Genomic DNA, 22,915 nt, shown 5'->3' on the forward strand with positions numbered 1-22,915 from the left:
CATCCTGAGATGGGGCATGTCAGAGCTGGACATCGTGTGATCACGGTGGGTGGGAACAAACCTGGGAAACTCTGAAGCACCGGGACCTGTGGGAGGTTGAGAGACCGGCCAGGAGTAGGGGGAGCTGGGAGAAAACCCAGGCTTTTGTGATTGCTGCCACATCTCTGTTATTGTCTGTTTTGTTAACATCAGAAAGAAAAAACTAAATCCACACAGGGAATTCTGCAGGAGCTGTAGTAGATGACAGCTTGCCAGCTTGGAGGAAATCATCCTGGCTGTGTGGAGGCTAAAAGGGCTCCCCAGGAGGCATCCCTGTTTACCATCACCCCATTTGCAGCCTGCCTGTAGCACCCAGCCTAAGGGCAAGCCAGCAGATGCCAGACTCTGGCTGCAATTTGCTGCTTGGTTTCCTTCCTGGGAGTTGGTCCCCATGTTTGCCTCCTTTTAACCCAACTTTGTTCCACATACGTTTTCTTGTAGACTTGAAATGATTTTTTTTTTCCCAAAAAAATTTTCTAAGTTGATTTATTTTTGCAGCGTCGCTAGCGGGTCCGGTATCCCAAGTCATCCTTCAGGCACATTTGTAGAATGAGGGGAATGCCTTGTACCTGGGGCAGTTCCCCCCTGGACAAGAATTGGGAGCATCAGCAGGCAGAGCTCAGGACACTGGACCACAGGGAAGGGCTCTGCACGAGCAGCATTCCTGCCCCTCCTGCTCCTTTCACACGAGACAAGAGAACAAGGAACCCAAAGCCTGGGAATAAAAACCAGCACAGAAATGGATGTTTACCATTCACTGTATTATTCCCTTGTGTACAAAGTATTTTGCCTCTATAATAGCACACAGGTATTGAAATACGATGGCAAATGCAGAAAGACCATACAGACATCTCTTACAGGTCTCTTCGTTTCCTTTTGAATATAATCAGAAAGAAAAGAAATACTGTACAGGAAAGTGCTCACAAAACAAAACAAAAAAGTTTGTAGAAAAATAATGGCATTGATATACAAAACCCAGAGTTGTTTCCTGAACAAGAAGTGTTGAAGGCCTCTGGTCCTCAAAGTCTGTTCCTATTTAATGAAGCCCTTTAATGAATCATAATCTAGTGAATCAGTGATCTATCAATTCTTCCCTTATAGTTTATTTAATATTTTTTTAGGTTTCTCTTGCTCTGTTATTAGCTGTTATGAAACTATATGGTAGACAGGAATGTGTACAGGTCAAAATAATATTTCTTTTTATAAATAGCCATTCACTTCATTACAGAAAATATAATAAGCCTGTACTTTCTAAGCACCACTGTTTCTCTCTAAAGTTCATAGTGCAATTTTCCCTTTTCCCCTACAGAAGTTATACATGAGCAATTATCATTAAAAAATCTTTATTCCGTAACTATTGCTTTTCCCTTTTTCCTCTCCCTTTCCCTATCCCTTTTTTCCCTTTCCCTATCCCTTTTTCCCTTTCCATTTTCCCTTTTCTTTTCTTTGACTTTTGAAATGGTATTTTTGGCATTTTTCTCAGAAAGGCATAATTCCTCATTGCTACTCATAGGCATACAACATAGGTGAAATCAGCCTTAAGATATGATCATATCTACTTATTTTATGTGCTATTAAACAAAACAAAAAAACAAAAAAATCACCCCAAATGATGAGTAAGATAGTCTCATTCTTTCCTCTAAGCCTGAATATTAACGAGAGCGGCAGAGGCACGCACGGGTAAGTGCTGAGCACCGATTCTTTAGCTGCTGCCTTTTAACAGGACCCTGCTCACACATTAGATGTCTACCGATTTACGTGAATATATCAATACCTGACTGTCAGGCTGACGGGTTTCATTCTGCAGGCTGAATACATGCATTATGAATCCAGGGATCTGACAATTTATTGCTATTGATCTGACTGTTTTGTAACAGACTGATTGCTCCTCCTCTGGGGAGCTGGGTAATGGCAGGTAAAAGACTTGCAGAAGATCCCGAGGATGGGTTTTTTAAGTGTTTGCATCCAAAATTGAAAGATTTAGCCAGATCAGCAGACAAGACTCTTTGGTCTTCCAAACTGCTGGCAATTTTGTGCTAAAAAGCTTCCTTTCCTTGTACTTTGTGCTGCTGGCTGCCCTGACATATGGCAGCGGGGCAGCTTCTTCCTATAGCTAAGTAAAATTGTGGAGAAAGAATTAAGAGACATAGTCATAGACTACAAAAATAATCTGGTCACATCACCCCCGTTCAACGTGCTACGAAGCTCTGCGAAAAACGTGGCATGCCGCAAGCAGCAGGCTATGTACAGGCGGAGCTGCAGTCATCACACAGCCGCGGTGGTGCCTATGGGAGCTTTCCCCTCAATTAAAAATAAAATAAAAAAACAACACAAAAAAAAAACAACATTAAAGGTCTGGTTGTACATTGGATTGCGGACAGCAAAGAGCGCAGATGCCCTACCAGGAAGATACGAAGCAATACAGAAGTAGGCGTAAAGCAGGCTGTTTTCAAAGAGGGGGGCAGAGTTATCTGCAAGTACACGCTGATCTCGCTGCTGCCGCCTGCCCGGCCCTGCGTGCTTGCAGATGGGCTGCCAGTGAGTAGGAAGCCAGGAAGCATCGCGGGGCAGCAGGGCAGGACGTGCTGTCCCCAGCCCCTACGTGCCCTGCTCCCCCCAGCCACGCAGGCAGGTGCTTGCGGGTGGTGGGAGCGCAGCAGAGATGCTTTGGGCTCCATGTTTGGATTTTGTGACAATGTCCGTAATAAGCTGCGGTGCTTCTCAGCCTGGGGAAACATATGGGCTCATCAGCCTGCCTGGATGAGTTAATACCGCGCTGCCAGATGGAGCCAGGAAGCATGGTGGCACATGCAATTAGCAGAGAAATGTATGGTGTTGTTTTTTTTTTCTGAAAAGCGAGTTTGCTTCGGAGCCCTACCAATAAAAGGGGCTCGGCTGAAGATCCATCTGCAGGAATTTTCCTGAACCTGGGGTAGATCTCAATCGATTCGAATCGCCTGACAATTTTTCTGCTTTCTTCCTTTTCTCACTGATAAAGGCACTGGATTAACTAAAACTACAGAGCGTTAATAAATACCATGTTAGCACCAAACCAGTGCTTTAGCACTGGCCACAGAGGTCATGTGAAATTCAAAACATACCTAAAAGATAAAGATTGCTAATGCAACTAGCACTGTATTCATTGTCATGTTTTCCTTGAGTGCTGTTGGCCTAATCACTAACATCAAATTTAAGCACGTCTTGTCTATTTTCCTTACAGAAAGACAGATTGAAATGCCAAAAATACCCCTATGCAGATTGTGTAGCACCGTAGAGGGCCAAAGCAGCCCATAACTGAAGGAAAATTACTGATTGAAAGTAAACAACTGAATACAGTGACAATAAAGTATCACTTGTCATAATGCTACATATAATGTAGAGTACGCAAAATGCAGTGGTTTGACTGCAGGATTTAACAATAAAAAATAAAAATAGTAAAAGCAGCCTTAATATAATGATTTTACGTACAAAAATATTAAATCAAAATAAATAATTCCAAACATAAATATTATACTGTACATTAAGAATATGCGATCTATATACACACATAAACAGATAAAAAAGTGGAAGGCAGAGGTATTGCATCGCTATCCTTCATCCATCTTGTCTCCGCGGGCCGCTCCCAGACAACCTGCAAAGCACAGATGAGGAGCACGTCAGAGTCAGGCCATCAGTTTTGCCTTCAAAACCTGTAAGTAGTGAGACCAGTGTGGGATCTGAGCCGAGGCAGATGCCAGCAAGGTGGAAACGTGCTTCCCCTTGACAGCATCACTCCCATGGGCATTACTGGGAGCATTGGAGCTGCTCCTGCTGCCCAGGGTGCGCTCGCTGGCCCCAGGTAAGAAGCCCCTCACAAAGGAGCATGCATCCAGCTGTCCCGTGGGACTTTTCAGGCATTTTTCAGATTATCACTGGAGCAAGTCTCCAGAAGATGTGCCCCAGACCTGAGTGACAAGCTGGCTTTGGGGAATGGGAACCGGATGCTTTGGAGCCATCGCTTGCTGTGTGCCTTCAGCAGGACATTTTGGGGAAGATTCCCCTTTGCTCTCGGCAGGGCACTTACCATTGCTATAACACCTGGACGTCGAGGCCTGTTCCAGACGATGGAGTACACTTCCCACAGTAACCACCGCATTTTCCCACTACTTTGGTACCATCCTGCAGGCAAAAACAGAACCAACATCTCATGTAAGGGCTTAAGAACTCCAGGCTGTGAAAGAGCCAGATCTGGGTTACTCCAGCCAGGGCTTTGATAGAAAATGTCTCGGAAGAAAAACAAATAATGCCTAAATCAAGCTGCAAAATTACAGTTATATTTAAATGTATGCAAATGTAATTCCCTTTAGTACTGCCAGGTCAGATGGTGAACACAAATAAGAAAGGGTACTTTTGATTTATTACACTGCAAGATGCCCAAGGAGAAGGCCCTTTGGAGGGATATCTCAAGGACATCTGCTTTCTCCAATCTGCCCTACAGTGAGTAACTGCTTGTTCCACTGTAATGAGTGGAAAACTTGGATCACGAGAGAGAAATAACACATCTAGACAAGAACAGCACCTTGGTGGTGAGCGAGCATGTGAAGGACACAGAGGACATTTGCAGACATTACCGAGAAACATCTATTTGGAAGGTAAGAGCTGGTGTGCCTCCAGAGCAAGGACACGACAGGGATGTGGTGAGGCTGTGCCATGTGCTATGGTGCCGTTCCCCATCAGCTCTGTACCTCCAAATCCAGAGGAGACCCAGGAAAACGCAGTCCTGGGCTGGCCAGGTCTCCAGTAAGCATGGGGCAACTCCAGCCCCAAGTCATGATTAATGCCAGCATCAGCAACACCTCCATCTGGCCTTCCTCACCCCACCTCTGCACAGGCTTTCTCCTCTTGGTGACTACCATGGACAGACAGTCCTTGAGGGGAATTCAACCCTCAATTATCAGAAAATTGGGCTTAAGTGCAGGACAAGCTCACACAAAGCATTTATTTTTAGGCGAGCTCCCTCCTGCCCTTGACACTATCGATCTGTGATTGCAGCAGGCTGCTATCATCTCTTCTCGCTGTCCCTTCCTTTCTTCTGCTCCTGCTGGCAATTAAACCCCTGGAGCAGCGCTTGACAGATGCCACTGGGTGAGGGAGGTAAGAGCTGTCTCTTAGCCTCCCTTGGCCCTTAAAGTTTGTTTTAATTCTGCCAGCTGTGATTGTGTCTGCCCTCTGCAACCCCGAAGGTGGTCGCCTGAGCTTCTCCTCTCTGAAGTGGAGAAGAACAGCAAAGCACCAGCCAGAACTAACGTACGGGGTCTGTGCTAAGTCCTCTTACACCTGCACCAGGGCACGGACCAGAAGCATCCAACCCCTCTGCTGAAAAGGCTCCTTTACAAGCCCCAGTACTGACAAGGCTCATGGGCTCGAGGCAGCCCAGGAGAGGACATTTTACAATCTGCTTCTTGTTAAAGGGCTGCAGTGACCTCTTTAGGACAGTTTTAACCGGGGCAAGCGTTTTGGGAACTATTCCTTCCCAGGGTGCATGCTTCATCCCCACTCAGCATCCCTGCCCCAGTGTCCCCAGCCCTGCCTGCCACAAAATGCACACACTATGCCCACCACCAAAGCCAACTAATTACAGATAGGTCTGCCCCACAGCACTCACAGTGTGCAGATGCAAAGCTAAGCAGGCTCACTAATTAACTGCAATAACCTAGATCAAGTTAAACCCACTAACATCCTCCCCACTACAATTATGGGCAACACTTTGTTTCTAATGATCGATGTCAGATTTTTGTTAGCATCTAATTGGAAGATGTTGACACAAAAGATGACGTGGCCATTAGAAATTTCCCACGAGAGGGTATAACCATAATTAAAATTGCAACTTACTGGGGATTTCTGAATTTCCGACACTGCATAATTCCCTTGCGAGAGCCACTTCGCTGTTCCCGTTAAGGACAGGCCTGTCCCATACAGGTCTATGCTGAAGCGACCCTAAAAAGCAAGCAGACAAGCCTGGTTATCCCAAAGCCCCATGCCTCAGCACACTTGCCACAGCATCACTTCTCTAACAGGATCGTGTCAGCAATGTTTCCAATTTTTCCATCGCTCTGACAGTAATTAGCACATAGTGTACAAATCACAGCATGTCTCAGGTCAGGAATTTCATTTTCATTTGTGGCTGCAAGGAAGGAGGGGCTTTTGCTTGGTTTTTCACTGCTTTTGCTCTTTTCCGCTGCTTTTTCGTGGTTTGCCGATTGAGGGCATTCTTGGCTTTTCCACGGCAAGCTGCGGAGCCTGATGTGCTCCAGCGGCAGATGGAGAAGGTACCCCAGGAATGTGCTGCAGCTGCTCTCACTTCTCCCTCCTCAACTGGAGAGGGCACACTTGTCCTTTTTTCTGTACTTTCCACTGAGCTTTTTAGTAAAATCAGAACTCTTTCATTTATTTCTTAGAAATGTCCTTCACTTCATTTCCCCCCATCTCAAAATGCACAAAGTGGATAGAAAATTCAGGGCTATGACTGCATCCACCTGAGATCCCCCAGGATACACCAGCCTGGCCCATTTTGGGATCTCTGGGCACACCCCGAGGCTGACCCATCATGGTACCAGGTGACTCTGAGCTTTGCTCCCCGTGATCACCACCCTGGCAATGGAGATGCTCTGCGAGGAGCGAGCTGCCTGGTCGGGAGGATGGGCATTAACATTCATGAGCCTTCCTGAGGTAAGAAGGCAATCCCTAAGCTGCTGAGGCGTGCAGAAAAGTGCCAGAAGGAGATGGAGAGGTTTGCCCTCTGCCACCTTTTGCTGCAGTTCCTCACCTAATGCCCTTTGCCAACAAGGTCTGCATAGTCCAAGGCACTGGGCAAACACATCACTCATCATCCCCCAGCTCCACAAAAGCGAGGTGTGCCAAGGACAAAGAGCAAGCCACCTGTAGCACGGTGTTAATTAGTCTCCTAATGACTTTCAAGAGCACATACTTCTTCCAAGCAACTGAGCTTGACATCTTGCATTACCTCCCAAAGCAGCTGAGGATGTGACTCAGCCTGTGCCCGGCTGCTCTCCCTACCTTCAAACACACGTGCACACAACAGCCCTTCTCCTAGCCTCATTTCTTCTGCTTTTTCTGCTTTAATGGTGACTTTCTCAGCACCCTCAGGGGCTGTAGGCCCTGGGAGATGTCCCTTAGCTAGTTCTGCTGCTTGTCTGATAACAACCTGGCACCTTCCTAAAGAAACAGGAAGAGCGGCCGAAGGGAAAAGTTTCTGACTGCTGATTTGAGAATGGGACACTCACTGGAGTCTGCTTGATGTGATCAGCAGTAATTAATAGAGGGCCTGGACATGACAAATGGCACCAATTCCTGTGAAACGCTATTGTCAAATACCTGCGGGCATTTGGCTGCGCTGTAGCAGTCCCCAGCAGTGGCATAAGGAACAGGTCGTCCATCATGCGTCCGTGCAAACTGTAAGTCAGTTGCTGTGGAGAAGAGTTGGTGAATAACATGGCAAGAAAGATGCAGTGAGAGACAAAATACATGTAAACATGTTCTATGCTAATGTTTGAAGTCACTAAAGCTCATTTCACGCATTAATCTTGAGAGTTGAGACCTCATCTGCTGGATTTTTAATATTAAATCCCCAGTTCATCCCACACAACTCCCAGCACACTAGGACTGAATTTCACAGGACCCTCATATGCTCAGTTTTATGGTTGGGTTCAAGATTTAGGGCCTAGGTATAAATAACAACAAAACCAGAACCTATGCCTTTCCTTTTATTTCTCTGTCGGACAATTTCCCATTTTGATGGGGCAACTTCTAAATCTTCCTTTTGAACAAAGCCAAACAACTGTCCCCAGACTGCCCCTAGCCTGGGTGCTCCAGCTCAGGTGTTCAAAGGGATTTGAGGTATTTTGCAGCGATCTGAAGTAAGTGAGACTCCTTTTGATGGGGATGCAAGATAGCTCCTGCCTGACAGAGGTGGGTGCCCAGCTCCTTTTGAAATGCAAAGGGAGCTGGTATCAGATTCCCTGAGGGTGGCTCCTAGGAGCTTTTACAGACTATTAGAAGCTTTTTACAGATTAATAGATGGTGAGGTCTCATGTCCTGAAAATAAAGTGATAAAAAACCCTGTCACATAGAGAGTCATTTTACAAGGAAGGCCTTTGATTTGCCAAAAAACCTCTGCTATTTACTGAATGAACCAGCAACAATTTGTTGCATTTTAAAAACGTTTGCTGGAAACTAAGAGCATCCTTGGAGCCAAGGGGACTGAAACTGTACCTGAGCAGTGGGGATACCTCCCAGCTCCCTCGCATGCTGGGTCACAGGGTACCACTGGTGTTGCACAGCTACAATTACCTTCCCCTTTGCAAACCCACAGCCCCCTCTCCATCACTCTCAACACCAGTTATTTTACCAGGTCTGACCCTGCCAAGAGCCTCCTTCACCTTCCTACTGCCCCAAGGCTGGCACAGTGCATCTCTGATGTGCTTGGGCTGCAGCCTTTAAGTGCAAAGGTGACCAGGTCTAAAAGCAGCTTTTAATAGGAGAGCTCAGGAATAACCTTCACTAGACTACTTCTGCTTGCTTGTAATTACAGCTACATTTATGTAAAATAAACATTGTTTTTTAATGGCAAGGCCCTGTTTTTTACTCACTTATTATTTGCATAGTGTTCAGGTCCAGCCTTACTTTGCTGAAGGTGGAAAACCCAGCTGCTGTGTAATCTTTCCTACACTGGCAGTCTTCTCGTCTGCTCCCGTTATATGGACACTCAGTCGGGTTATGCAATCTAAATCAAAAGAAAACCCTTTCTACTCATGACAGGAAAATATTGCCATAGCAAACAAAAACATTGGAAAGCTCAGAATTAAAGGGATTTCTTACCTGTATCCATACACTTCTGAAAAATTCTCTGCATCCCCATTTACAAGGGTCACGTACTCCTTTGGGCTGTCAGTCTGCATCCCAGAACAATACACCTGAAAGAGAGAAGCCGTAATTTTGACAGGCATCACAAGCAAAAGGAATGCCTAGAAAACTGGAGGTAGAAAATGCAAGTGGAAGTGAGGAGCACACGCAGGGTCCTCTTGCACCTTTGGGAAATGCATAAACCATCAATCTGTTGCTGAAACGCACCTTTAATGTCTTCCCTTTGACTTTAAGGAAATATTCACCGTCGTCAGTGACACCTTTGAGACTTTTAACATCTTTGCAACTCCTTGGTAATTCACCTGAAACAAAACAGAAATACTTACAGTCACTGAGCAATGGTACATCAACATTTCTTTTATGAGACATCTACAGCCTCAAGACAAGATGTTTATTTTTAAGAGAGCTCCCTGAAGTGCCTTAGTGCTTTGTTGGATGGCCCCAGAGCTTGGAAATACAGCACATCTCCGTGAGTGAACAGAAGTTCAAGGTGCAAGAAAAGGAAAGAAAGGTGCAAAGCTGCAGACTCACAGTCATGGACGTTGTGACACATCCTCCTCTCTTCGGGTTTCAAATCCGCGTGGCACAAGCTGCTGAGCTGGTCATCATTTGTCAAGCACTGCACTGACCGGTGCATGACTCCAACGCCACAGGTCACAGAGCACTGCAAGACCAGACAGAGGTTCCTGTTTTATCTCAAGGGCTTTTGGGCTCTGGACTAGAAGAACAGAGGCAGCCAGTTTCCCTTGTATAAAGAGACAGCAGCAGAGGTCCCAATCCCACAAAGGCTTAATTTTAATCAGGCAAGTAGTCCCTTTGATTATTTAATCCTTTCATTATTATCATCATCCTTAATTATTTCAAGAAGACTATACTTCACTTAGCACTTACATACTTTACTGGATGAGACCTGTGCTCAAGCAAAAATGTTCATTTTGCAGTAGGAAGGTTGCACAAGGAAGAAACGTCCACCAGAAGGCCTGAATGCTAGAAGTGCTCCCCTGCCACTCACTGACCTCTGAGCAACCATGACAGAGTTTGTTGTCTTCTAACCAAATTGCACCAAAAATACACAGCCTGCAAGCTCTATTCCTCCTCATCCTCTGGAAAAATGACTAGATTGTGCAAATTCTGGGTCATCCTTCCATAGTCCAAACCAAGGCTGCAATACCAGAGGCCACTGGAGGTCCCGAGCAGCTGGGCCCAGCTGGCTGCTGCAGCAGGTCGCAGGCTGTGCCCAGACACTTGCTAACTCTCTGTACCTTGTTATTTCTGTACCTGAGAACTGAAAATCAGCTCTGTTCACAGGCACCAGCTTAGGCCACCAAGAAAATGAGGGTGCTCATCTGTTTGGAAATGCTTTGTGTGCATCAGCACGCCGTGAAGGAGACTGCCTTCAGCAGCTCGCGCCATTCGCAGCTTGGCGTTTGCTCTTTATCAGTTCCAAATCCATAAAACCTCACGATGGAGCAGAGCAGCATGCTCTATTTGTCCATCAAAGGTGATGGTAATTTACACCGAACCCCTCAGAAAATCAGAGGTGAGAAAGGTCACGGCACTTTGTAGTCCCTGGTATGTACAGCAGCCCCAAGCAGGGATAGAGATCTTGCTCTCTGAAATGGATACTCTTCTCGACAGAGGTGCATTAACGAGTTGGGTATTTTGCACTGAAGTTCTGGGGGGAAATGCCAATTAATCGAGGCTGAGCTCTTTGCTGTAACTCCTCTGCCCTGACTCGCAGGGAGGATCTGAGGCTTCCTGCGGGGCGCGAGGAACTAAGGTTTCAAACAGCTCTGCCATTTACTGTGACAGCTTCCACTGCATTTTGCTTGACTTGACCCTCATTGCCTTGTAAAGGTTTGACAAATTCCTACAAATGCCTGAGCTGGGTTAATAAATCAAATTTATGGGAGAAACACCACATTTCAAAGAATGTCAGAAGCCCAAAGAAGTGAAATGTTATCACCTTAACTAAAATCTGATCTTGTAGTTCAGGCCCCAGAAATGGGTCGGCACAAATAACTTTTACAGAAAGGTTAAGTTCCTTCCCCTGCCCTGTCCCAGCATTTGGAAGGAGGAGGAAGAAGGTGGGGGGAAGAAAGAAAAATCCTTTTAAGGCTCAAATTACCCATCTTTTGGCCTTCTGCTGGCTCCCACATCTTGCTCACACACACGGACAGGCAAGATCAACCCCGGCTGCCAGCTATGCATCACTCCCGCTGCTCTAGCTCAAGGGATTCAGGCCCTTTTCTGGCAATGACCCCACTTTCTGACTAAGCATTCAGTATGGTCCCAAATTTTAGCTACATCTGTATTTTTATGGAGATAGTGACTTTCGTGGCTGCTGAAAATCCCCCATACAATGGGGTTCAGCGTAGAGCAGCAGGCCCTACGCTCACCCTACAACACACCAAGGCATTCGGTGCATTCATTTATACAACTTTTCAGCATCCCCCTGCCAAACCTTAGGAACGTGCCCCCTGTGTAAAAAAATAAACATACATATAGATAAGTTTGTTCCAGTTTCTTTTGGTTAAAAAAAAAGTCACTAAACTTACGCTTCCCCAGTTGCCGACGCGCCAGGAGGCCGAGACGGGGCACTCGCCGAGGTAGCAGGGCTGGATGTTGGGCGGCTGCGTGCCGGGGCAGTTGACCGTGTTCTGGTACCCGTACTCGTAGTGGTCCTTGCCGGTGTAAATCTCGCTGCATGACACCAGGCGCTGCTTGTAGCCCTTGCCACACGTGACGGAGCACTGGGGGCAGAGGAAGCGCCTGTCAGTGCTTCACGCTCGTGGTGAACAAGACAAGGTGCTGCGAGGGATCACTGATAACTATTTAACCCAGCCACGAGCACTGGCTACACGTGGCTGGGGCCTGATGCTGCCTTTGAGCCCCAGTGCCTCCCTGCACTGCTCCAAGACCCCTGTCCCGCATGGGCTCCAGACCACAAGTTCCCTTTCCATGAGCAAAGAGAGGAGAAGAGGATCCTAAACTCAGAAATGTCTCCATTATTGGGGTTTTCTTTCTTTATTTCTTTCTTTTTTGGCCATGGGGTGCATAGAGAAAGAACGCAGTCAAGACTGACCCTGAGCTGCAGGTGCTTGGGAACACCTGGAAAAAAGGGAAGGCTTTCCTTGTAAACTTCAGCTCTGCCTGCCCTTGTCCATAACCTCATCTTCATGGGGCTGAGGGTGCACAGATGGGTTGTGGGCAGAGGGACAGGGCTCATAGGCACCCTAATATTTCTCCCAAAACACCACCCAGGAGACTGGGCTGCTGGAGACATTCCCATCTCCACCTCTTGTCCTCCTGTGCTATCTCAGGCTGTGTGCCTCTCCTCCCCCTCACTCCCAGCATGTTTGCTTTTTCCCTTCTCTTGCTCTTTCTTTTTAATCAGTGCTGTGTCAGCAACTGCCTCGTCACTTCCCTCTGCTGTTCCTCCGAGTGGAAACTAATCCTTCGCTCGCTGCAGAAGGAAACAGCCTAAGATTAGCCTGGGTCCTCCCGCATGGAGCGCCTGCTGCGAAGAAAACCCATCTATTTCCCTTGCCAAGCCTTCTCCCAGTGTGAGAGCAAATCTGACACTGAGGAGGATGTGTCCCCGTGGTCACATCCAGGCGTGCCTTTCCAGACATGGACCCTGCACCTGGCTGCAGACTTGTGGAACCCCAGAGATCCCAGGACAAGGTGGGAATAATAATAATAATAATAATAATAATAATAATAATAATAATAATAATAATAATAATAATAATAATAATAATAATAATAATAATAAATTAAAATGGCACAAAACCAAGGAGGGTGCCTGCTGGATGTGATATGCTTTGGGAGAAAATTCAATATTTTGTTGTCTCTCGCAGTCCTTCTCCACCTGTCCAGCAGGGAAATTGCACAGAGAAGCAAACCAACAAATAATCGCTTAACCACGCAGCGCTGCTCTGCCACCTTTGATTTGGGTTGCAATATCTCAGCGAGGTTGGCGGCGAGAGGAGGAGGGAGTGGTGGGGACAGGGATGGGGACAGGGGATGGGGACTGGGGATGGGGACTCACCTCTGACCACTCCCCGGTAATCCAGACGTACTCGCAGGGCGGCAGCTGGCAGCTCTCAATCTCGGGGGGCCGTTTGCTGGCGTCGCAGTAGGCGCTGCTCTGCTCCTGCTTGCTCTCGTCCATGCAGACCACCTTGCGGTACCGAGACGCCTCGCCACATGTCTTCACGCACTGCTCGCGGGAAAAAAGAGCTCACCCAACGCATCAGGGACTGCAGCAAATCCACCCGCACCCCCAGACCGAATACATCCTTCCCCCACCAGGCCGAGTGAGCCTGTGGGTCTGGGCTCGGTGTGGGCATCTCATGGTATTAATTGGGGCAAATCTAAGGATGATTGTGACAAATTGTCCCTGATGCAAGGAGGTGCCAAGGCAAAGCGTAGGGATGGGGAGGAGCAGAGTATGGATGGGGCTGGTGAAGGATCCAGCTGTGACAGCAAAAAGAGATGCAGAGGGGCCACGCCAGGACAAGGGGGGAAAAAAGGGGCCAAGCCCCATCATTTTGTCCCCTACTAAATAGAGCTGCTGGGAGAAAGACAAGGCAGCTGCCCCGTGCATGACACAGGCCATCACGCCCCTCATTGTGCCTTGTGAGCACCCTTCTGCTTCCTTTCTTTTCTGAACACTGCCCTGAACCACGCTGAGAGCGTCCCAGGCTGTCCGAGCACAAACGCTCCCCGAGGTCTTCTGGGGACATGAAGGGCTCGACTCTTCCTCTGTGCATCTCAGAAAAACAGCCTGGCTGTGAGGCTGTGCCTGCCACCCGCAAAGCCCTTGCAATGCTCCTGGGAGCAATTTGTCTTGCAAAAAATACAAATAAAACAAAATAAATCACTGTACGGTGACTGTCCCAGTAAAACCATATTTTCTTAAAGTTCTCATCTGTAATAGGCTTCTAACGCTTTCAACTAACTGGATTAACAAAGAGAAAAATGCATGAAAGCACTCATTTTATGGAACGTGCAGGGAGCTTCTTGCCCTAAGGAAAGGATAAGACGTCCAACCAGACCATCGCTATCAGCACAGGAACACCGTTTGAAGTCACCTATGCTTGTAGGACCGTGTCAGCTTAATCTAGTTACAGCCTCGCCATCTGAACGCTGCTTTCTGCTCCCTGAAGCAGCTCCTGCTCTCCTGGCTCACCTACAATTAGCAAGATCTTGGAGAGTTCACCTAATTGCAAAACGCAGGAACCTCAGGCCCCGCTTTCTGTAATTAGCTGTCAGGATGAGGATGGCAAATTATTTGAGGGCTTTAAAAATCCAAATCAATACACAGCATAATATTTGTCATAAATACCCAGTAAGCACGTAAGCCGGGGGGCAGGAAGGGGAGCCAGCCCTACAAAGCAGAGCTTATTCCAAAGGAATAACTCGGCAGCTCTTAGGCAACAGTCAGCACTGCAAAATCTGCAGTTTTCCAGAAGACCCCAAGGGCTTCGTGTGCTTTCAACCTTATTTACTCTCTTACTCTAAGTCCTCGCAGTGGAAGTTGCTTCTAGGTCTGTGCTGAAACACGGCGGTGCTACGGGGGCTGGAGGAATTTGCTGGAGAGTGATTTAGCCAGAGAGCAAAGAAACTTTGCTGTATTTGCCCGTCTCTGATATGTTATGTAAGGAAAACATGGAAGTGGGTTATTGCAAATAACCCATGTGGCTTCCCTGAGCAGGCACTCACCACAGCAGGGCATGGCTGCGGGATGCCCAAAGCTCCCCTGGTCTCATGTTTCCCCTTCCTCATGTAAACTTAAGCCTAAATTTGATTAACTTTAGGTGGGTGAACAATCTCTTTGTTGTGAAAGGGTCTTCTGACACTGGCCAGGACCAGCTCTCACATCCCAAATGAGCCCAAATGAGCCCATCCTCGTTTAAAACCATTGACTGCTGATGGGAGATAGGCACTCTGAAACATATGCCACCCTCCTTTGTTTTTCCTCCACAAATAATGGTCATATGGATCACTAAAGCTGCGCCAGCTCTGCACATCTTGCTACCATCAGTTAATTGAAGTTTGATTATTTGTATTTTGGGGGATAATTGGCAATTAAAATAATTCCACTGAGATATTAAATACAGTACAAAGACAGAGAGACCATAATAAAACAATTCAAAGAAACATTGTAGAGGTTCCAATCAGCCACAGCAAGGTTATAAAACATAACTCCCAGAGAAAATGGGCATCCCAGCTAGCACAGAAAGGTTGTTTTTGTCCTTTGGAATGGGGACAGATTTTGTATGAAATCTCATGTTCGTGACTGATCGAAACCTCACAGAAAACAGCAGCAGCAGGGGTCAACAGGGATGGACAGCAAGAACTTCAAAACTGGCTAGGCATGTGACAGTATTTGTCTCTTTTGCCCCATTTCCCAAAATCTGAATTGTTTTCCTGGCAGTTCAAATTAAGGATGGTTTCAAGCAGCTCTGCAGCTATTTTAGACAAGTAATAATAACAAAAAAAATTTAAATCCCAAAGGCATTGCTTTGTGCAAGCATTCATTGCTTTTTTTTTTTTTTTTTTTTTTTTTCTCCTAAATCTAACTCTGAAACACAGTTGGGAAGAAACCCCACTTCAGACATCCCCTGGGTGATTCTGGAATCCAAATCATGCAAGGATGGCTTAATTTTCCCCCAAAAAGAAAATGTCAAAGATTCAAGAATTACATAGCAGTTTCCAGAGCTGGGCACTGTCCCTCCCCACAAGCTCATGTAAAAAAACTCTCTATCCACCACTTTCCCCTCTTTCTCTGTGACCCTGCCCTCGGCTTTACTCTGACATTACCCAGGCCCCTTCTGCTGATGTTCTCCTCCCTGGTGTGGGCACAGATAATTAACGGCTATACCATAACAGATCAGTAAATGGTTCCCAATAAGTTCTCTTTTACTTTTCGTCAGCAAAAATGAACTTTTTCTAAACAACAACAAAATGGAGCAATAAAAAAAAGAAAACCTCTTGACATATTCCCTTTAAAGATAAGAAATCAAGAACAAGACAGTGCTGGGATGTTATTTTGCATCCTGCCTTTCATGTCAATTAGGGCTCATTGCTCAGAGAATGCTAATGCAATCTGTGTCTCCTCGCTACAGATAACTTGCAGCCAGGACTTACGGCTGGAGAGGAGGTGACGTTGCTTCGGGTGCATCAGAACAAAATAAGAAGTGCTCAGAACTGTTTGGGATCAGCCAAAGGGGGGAGCTCGCATCGGGTGACGCTTGCATGTTTCTATTAACCATCGTTTATGGATGAGGAAACTTTCAAGTCACCCCGCTAACAAAGCTCCCCTGGAATAAAAAGCTGGGTAAAACATTAAGGGTTTCCTTGGTGCAGTGGGAAGCCCTGAGGCTCCCCTGGGTCCGCCCCTAGGGCTTGGGGTCGGGGCAGGCAGGGGACTCTCACCACTGGGTTGAGAAGCTGCAGAACTAAGGGAAAGGGGACCAAGGGATGGGGTGGGAAAAGTGGCATTTTCACTCAGGCACAGTGGAGGGGAGGAAGCTGAACTTGTCTGCGATGTCCCGGTGGGGCCGAGGCGCAGCAGCAGGTTTGTTGGATCAGCAGCAGCGCGCTGAGCACGAGCCAGCAGGGAAGGAAAGGCTTCAGGAAAGCACATGCAGCTTTCACAGAGATTTTTTTTTTTTTTTTTTTTTTTTTTCTGGCTGCAGTGCTTGTTGCACAGCTTCTGCAAATACAAAATGCTTTCTCTTTCATCAGTAAATTGTCTTTTCTTATCCTCCCTCTCTTTTTCCTTCTTCTCTTTTTAAATAGGGGCTCTGGAAGTGTCTGAACAGCGAGACTGCGCTGGCAGCACCTCCCCATCCTTTGTTACTGGAGCTGGAGGCCCTGTTTTGCATTTCCACTGCCTGGACAGGGGAAGGCATCTCAAACAACTTCGTCCTGCTTCAGGACGCCCCCCCTGTGCAATTCAGGAGCAATATGAAAGCAGTCTGAGAGCCAAGGAAAGCCGAGCCCCTGCTTCATTAATGTTTGTCCTGGTCCCCAGCTGGGGTGGGGGCTTCTCGCCTACAGGACAAAGGCATCCCCTGCATGGATGTGAGGAGTGGATGTGTCCTGCACCACCAGAGGCAGCTCCCCCAGAGCTGGTCCCATTCCCAAGGCTGGCAGCACCCTGCACCGTGAGGAGGGGCCTGGGAGAGCCGTCCTTTGTCCTCCAGCCACTCACCTCCTCCTGCCCCAAGCGCTTCTGACCCTGCCCTGCCTCTCCTCAATAGCAATTTGGGTAGCCACAGACTGCTAGCCACCTTCTGAGGACCACCAGCACACCACCAGCCCATCCCCAGGACCACCAGCAGGCAGCTGGGCGCACGCAGCCTCTGGCCATCCTTCACCTGCACTGCCGGGCACTCTCTGAGCCACCCCAGCTCTATCCCTGCTCCATGGTGGCTTTGCTGGGACCGATTCTGACCACCATCACCCCTGGGAGACCTCATTTCCACGTTGCCCTTGCTAAGCAAGAAGCTTTGGCAGCATCTGGGGCAGCTCAGTGACAGCAGCAGCTGTCAGACAGAGCTGGGGGAGGAAAGGGACAATCACCGACATCCACCCGTTCTTTCAAGAAGTCTTCCAGCCGAGGAGCGTCACAGCCCAGCCTCACGAACCAGACCCAAAATCCGCTAAATATTTGCATAAGTCCCAGCCAAACACAGGGCAGCATGAAGCAAGAAACTAACTCTACCGGGGTATTTCTCCACTCCCCCTCCAGCACGGCATGGAAAGGGGCACAGCCAGGGTGCATTAGCATCTCTAACTTTTTTTTTTTTTTTTTTTTTTAGCAAGCCCTGCTTGCAACCCCAAACCCCAACTAAAAGGAGGACACAGGACCCAGACCCCCACCCTCCTCCAGCATCGTCTCATGCTCGAGAGCCCAAGGGAGGCGGCGCGGGGGGCCCCACTTACCGCTTGCCATTCACCCGCTGCCCAGCGGTGCGTGGGGCACTCGGGGAGGTGACAGTCCCGCTGTGACGGAGGCCGGCTCGCCGGGTCGCACGCTGCCGCCTCGGCTGCTGCCGGGGAGCCACCGTGGCAGTGCACGGAGCGCTGCTGGACACCACGGCCACAGGACACCGAGCACTGGAGGAAGGGACGAGAGGTGAGTGGCGGTGGCCGTGGGGCTCGCTCCCTGCTTTGCCTTCGGCAAGGTGCAAATGCCGGAGCTGAAACTTCCAGGCATTTTGCACCGCTTGCTTCACGAGGGAAAATGTTTGCAAGGGCAGAGCAGAGGCTGGAATTGCTGCTTCGCTGAAGCCAGCGGGAATTTTGGCCTCTAAGATAGGAGAGCCGTTAAATCACAGCAAACCAGAGGCAGCACGGCTCTATGCATTACTTCTCATGCATTCTTAACAAAAAGGAAGAGTTCAAAGTACATCGACTGCCACCAGCATCACCAGAGTGGGCTTTAAGGAAAAGCAAACTTGAATGATACAGAAGGAAAGAGTGCAGCAACAAGGAGGTAAAGTTATACAGCCGGAATTCCTTTCAGCATGCACTAAACATGCACAGGAGTCAGGACATGCTGTATCATTGTGAAAACAAATGTCTTTTTTAAATTAGCTGCTTTTTTCCCCCCCTCACATTTCCTTCATTATACTGTGGGCACATATCTGCCCACTTCCAGGCACAGCGAGAACAGCCTCAATTTCTCTGTCTCAGACATCTTCAAATTATTTTCTGCACTGCAATGCTTTTAACAGCTTGTTGTTTTTTTTTTTTTTTCTTTCACACAACATTTCTTATTGTTGTGACTGCATAATGTAGCATGTTTAGCAATACTTAACTTCTCTCTGCTATGGATTCTTTCTTGCTAGATCTTAAAGTTTATTATGGAGGTGTGGAACAGAAGGGATTGGTGTTTATAAAAGAAAGTGTGCAAAAATCAAAGGCGTTCATTTAAAACACAGCTATTACTATTAACTTTTGCTGAATTAACAATTAGTATAAGCATCCTTATTAATATATTAGGAGGGACTTAGCAAATGAGATTATGGCCCAACATTTCAACAGCCACCGAAGTGAACCTTCTCAAGGCAGGGAATTTAGCGGCGCATAACAGGGGAGCAATTCTCTCCTGTCTAGTTCTGGGGAGTATTTCTCCATAATGCTTCGCTACGCAAATACCCCATAAAGCCAAAAGGACCTTAGAAAGCTGACTGAAAACTTTCAGCTGGCTTCAGAGATTTGTAAGGTGTTTTTTTTGTTTGTTTTTTTTTTTTTTCTTCCCTCTGTGTGTGTGTGTAACTTGGAAAGTAGCAGCTAGATTTCTGTCACTGCTGATGCAAATGCTTCCCATATGCTGTGCTGCCTCCCTGTGATTAACAGCGCTGTTTGTCCTCCGCATTCCACACGGGATGCTTAAACTGAATAATGGCAACAAACTTGCAGAATCATACACACCGGGATGCATACCATGCTCTAAAATGCCTTTCGGTTTGCATTTATCACCCACCTAAGAAGCATGGGTCCGGGAGCCCTGTGCTAAGGGAAGTGAGCTGTGCTGGGGCTCTCCAGCACAGGTTTTGAGAGTGGGATGTTGGTCCCTGGTGGTGTGAGGCTCCAGGTAAAGTCCTCAACTTGTTCTACTGCATGCTCAGGGTGAAACTTTCCCCCCACCATGAAGCTGAGGGGGATAAATGCTGCCACCCAGCCCTATCCGCAGGTGGCTGTGCCATGGGAGCACTGCACTGGTGCAGGGTGTGAAATCCCTGGTACCCTGGGCCGGGGCCGCCGTGTCCTGAATGTCTCTTGGGAGAAATGCGCAAACACCCTCCTGCAAAGAGCTTTTTCTTGGCTACTTGGCAGTGGGCACAGAGAGGCTTCCCCTAGCCAAGGGCTCAAAGGCTCTCTCAGGGCACGCAGTGGCCCAGGCACCACAGTGCCCTCAGCACTGCCATGCCCCGGTAGCATTTACATCGGGCTTCAAAATCCCAAAGAGGCATTACAGAGGCATGAAAAGGCAACGTCTTGAACCAGTTTCATCCCGACTGCTTTAATCCAGAATACTGGTCAGTGACCTGTCCTGGGCAAACACAGTCAGCTGACTCTGCTCAACGCTACAAGCAGAGCGGGCCTGAAGCTATCCAGGTTGGGGCAGCCAGCTTGTGCTGTACCCATATATTCCTTCCCCTATGGGATGCCAGGAGCCAGGCAGCCTCTTTGTCCTTCCTATGGAGTCTATACATTTCCCTAGGAATGCTTCTTTTCCTACTGAGCAAGTCTACCAGCAAGCTGCAGAGCACCAGCGCGGCCGTGGAGAAGCTCTACCTTATGAAAACACAAGGCAGGATTTCAGCCTGTAGCTGAAATATGTAAATGCCAGACAGCAGAATAAATATTGGTATTTTTACTAAGTGAAAGGTAAATGGCCATAATTGATAGCATTTAGGAGATACAAACACATTAAATCTGACATTTTGGTGCTAACACAAGCAAATTTAAACCTTGGAGAAAAAGACTTTTTTTCTTCCCTTCTGATTATTAAGAGATATTAAAAATGGTTTGCTGTAGGAAAGCAGATTCATAACAATCCAGAAAAGAATTACCCAGCCGCTGAATACAAAGCATCCAGAGAGAAAAGCACCTGGGAGCAGAGCGCTTGGCTCAGACGACTGCTGACAGGGATTCGTTTTTAATCTTTCTGAAGCATTTCCCAAAAGGAAAAGGAGTAAAAAAAAAAAAACTAAAGGCACGTGCAGCACATGTTCTGTGCGTTGACAGGGAGGATGCACTTGTAAAGGAAAACCTTGCCTTAGTTCTCACACACACCTTTGCTGGCTTACCCACAACCAAAGGTGCCCAGCTCTCAGCAGCTTGGCTTTGGGATTGTTTTTACATGGCAGTCAGGCCTTCAGAAAGCTCGTTTAATAATACCTAAAAGCAAACTGACCGGGCTCCTATGAACAGCTCCAGTGTCACTGCTGATAAGGAAGGTGATGCCACATTTCCGTGCCCATTTAGATCCTGACCTACTGGCTAGCAGGGTGCTGAGCCCCTGCCTGTTTCATAGCCTCACCAACAAGTCTGGTATCTACATCCAGCTCGGCGTTACATCTTTTGCAAAACCCCGCAAGCTGTGCACACCTCTTGCAGGGACAAGCATGCTCCTCTTCGATTTGGCAGAGGGTGCCCAAACTGCTGTCCTGTTTCCAACAAATGCTTTGGAGGAGAAATGGAGGGCAGGATAACAACAAGCTCAGGACCAAGTTGGTGGAACCACCACAGCTGTGCTGCTGCCTCCTGGAGCCCCTCTGATTTTCCCACCCAAAGACAAGAGCTGAGTTGCATTCAGCACTCTGCGCTTCCTTCCAACCTGCTTCTATTTCCTCTGCGGGAATCAAACATAATTAAACTACCCGGGGCAAGCTGTCTCTGCTGCATTTGGGGTTTGGCTTTGCTACTCATAAGCGCTTTGAGGCCAGGGTTGATGTTGCAGTGGGTGCTTCCACGCCGAGCACCCGCAGCACCCTTGGTGTGGTGCTCAGAGTGTGCTGGGAGCGCGCTGCCTGCTCCTCGCTGCTCATCAGCATACAAATATTCCTTAATTGCCTAGTCACAAGAGATTACCTCAGGCCATAAATCACCTCGTCCTCCAATTAAATTGTGTTTCTTTCTCCACTTGCATAAAATTAACTCCAATCATGCGGAGGAATGTTGGGAATTTTGAAACACTTACTTTTATCAATTAAAATTAGCACGTTTTAAAGCAATCGACAGACCATTACATTATTATGTTTACAATTATTAGCTGTAAAAAAAATTTGCTTTCAGCAGCAGTCACTTTAAATAAGGTGCAAATAGGATATGACAAGTGCATATAATAGCTTTCTATTTTCAATCTAGCTTCCTATATGAAGCTGAGGGTTTAGTCCCGCAGATAATAAAGCAGGGGGTTAATTGTCAACATGGGAGCAGAGCTCCCATTGGGTGGGTGCCCCTGGGTGCTCTCAGTCAGTCCTGATGTAAAGGACCCCAATCTCAGTAGCTGAAACTCCATGGTGAACATACACTTATCCCTTAACAAATGCAATGGCAAACACTGCTATTGCATGAATTCAAAGGTAAGCATAAAAAATAAAATACAAGTCTGAAAACAATCATAAAACATCAATGGGTTTATTGCCTTTCTTAATAGTCGACATTAAACAACAATATGCTGTCCTAGTCCTAACGTTTGCCTGTGTGCCAGTAGACATGTAAAGGATTTATCTTTTAGGGAACTTGCACACAGTGAGAATTGGTGTTTTGTACCTGAATGTAGAAGACAGATCGCAAGAGAACACGATGTTTTACAAGGTAACAGTTCATTTAGTCTGGGATTTTCAATAATTCTGCTGATTAGCACACTAATGAGGTAGACAGAGAACTGAGGTTCAGAGCTAAAAATGTGATGCAGCAGATTCAAGGTGAAGACAAAGACATTATTTTCAGGAAAACAAGGATTCAAGATATGCTTTCAGCAAACAAGATGCTTAATAACTCCAAGCGCTTTCGCATTTCCAGCAGCCTCTGCTCTATGCATCAGTGCCTGACTTTTTAATGAAGGAAAATTAAGTGATGAGCTTATTAGGAAACAAAAGGTAGTGAAAAGCATTTTTAATGAACAGCTCTGACTGTTCTTTAGGCTTTCCCAGGAAGCTGATAATAAAATTAATTTCAGATTTCTCAAAACTGAGGAAGATCTTGCTTGGGATGTGACACGTTTAAATAATGACAATATTAAAAACATGAATAAATAGTAGATTCTCTTTAATATTACATACTCTTGGCTTCTCTAGCGGGAGCTTAAAATATACAGCAAGGAATTTGCTTTCAGTTATATACTAAAAGCAAGCTGCCACATTTTCAGCTGGTACAAATCAGTGCTGCTCCACTGCTGCCTATGAAGCTACACTGTTTT

At 47.1% G+C, this 22,915-nt stretch overlaps 1 protein-coding gene across 3 annotated transcripts in view; it reads right to left on the reverse strand.

The window, feature by feature from the left end:
* Positions 1-1,475: 1,475 nt before the first annotated feature.
* ADAMTS9 (ADAM metallopeptidase with thrombospondin type 1 motif 9) overlaps positions 1,476-22,915 on the reverse strand; it is a 75,563-nt gene continuing 54,123 nt past the window's right edge. For 2 of the 3 annotated variants that reach the window (XM_032193888.1, XM_032193889.1), the window contains 11 exons: positions 17,923-18,096; positions 13,016-13,186; positions 11,520-11,714; positions 9,493-9,625; positions 9,169-9,263; positions 8,917-9,011; positions 8,688-8,821; positions 7,414-7,505; positions 5,911-6,015; positions 4,103-4,197; positions 1,476-3,670 (listed from right to left, as the gene is read on the reverse strand). In XM_032193888.1, coding sequence (XP_032049779.1) covers positions 4,108-4,197; positions 5,911-6,015; positions 7,414-7,505; positions 8,688-8,821; positions 8,917-9,011; positions 9,169-9,263; positions 9,493-9,625; positions 11,520-11,714; positions 13,016-13,186; positions 17,923-18,096 — 1,284 coding nt within the window. In that variant the 3' untranslated portion in view covers positions 1,476-3,670; positions 4,103-4,107. Of the gene's footprint in view, positions 3,671-4,102; positions 4,198-5,910; positions 6,016-7,413; positions 7,506-8,687; positions 8,822-8,916; positions 9,012-9,168; positions 9,264-9,492; positions 9,626-11,519; positions 11,715-13,015; positions 13,187-17,922; positions 18,097-22,915 lie in introns of those variants that run through there. The other variant, XM_032193890.1, reaches the window with a different exon arrangement.

The sequence above is a fragment of the Aythya fuligula genome, chromosome 10, assembly GCF_009819795.1.
Source record: "Aythya fuligula isolate bAytFul2 chromosome 10, bAytFul2.pri, whole genome shotgun sequence".
NCBI lineage: Eukaryota > Metazoa > Chordata > Aves > Anseriformes > Anatidae > Aythya > Aythya fuligula.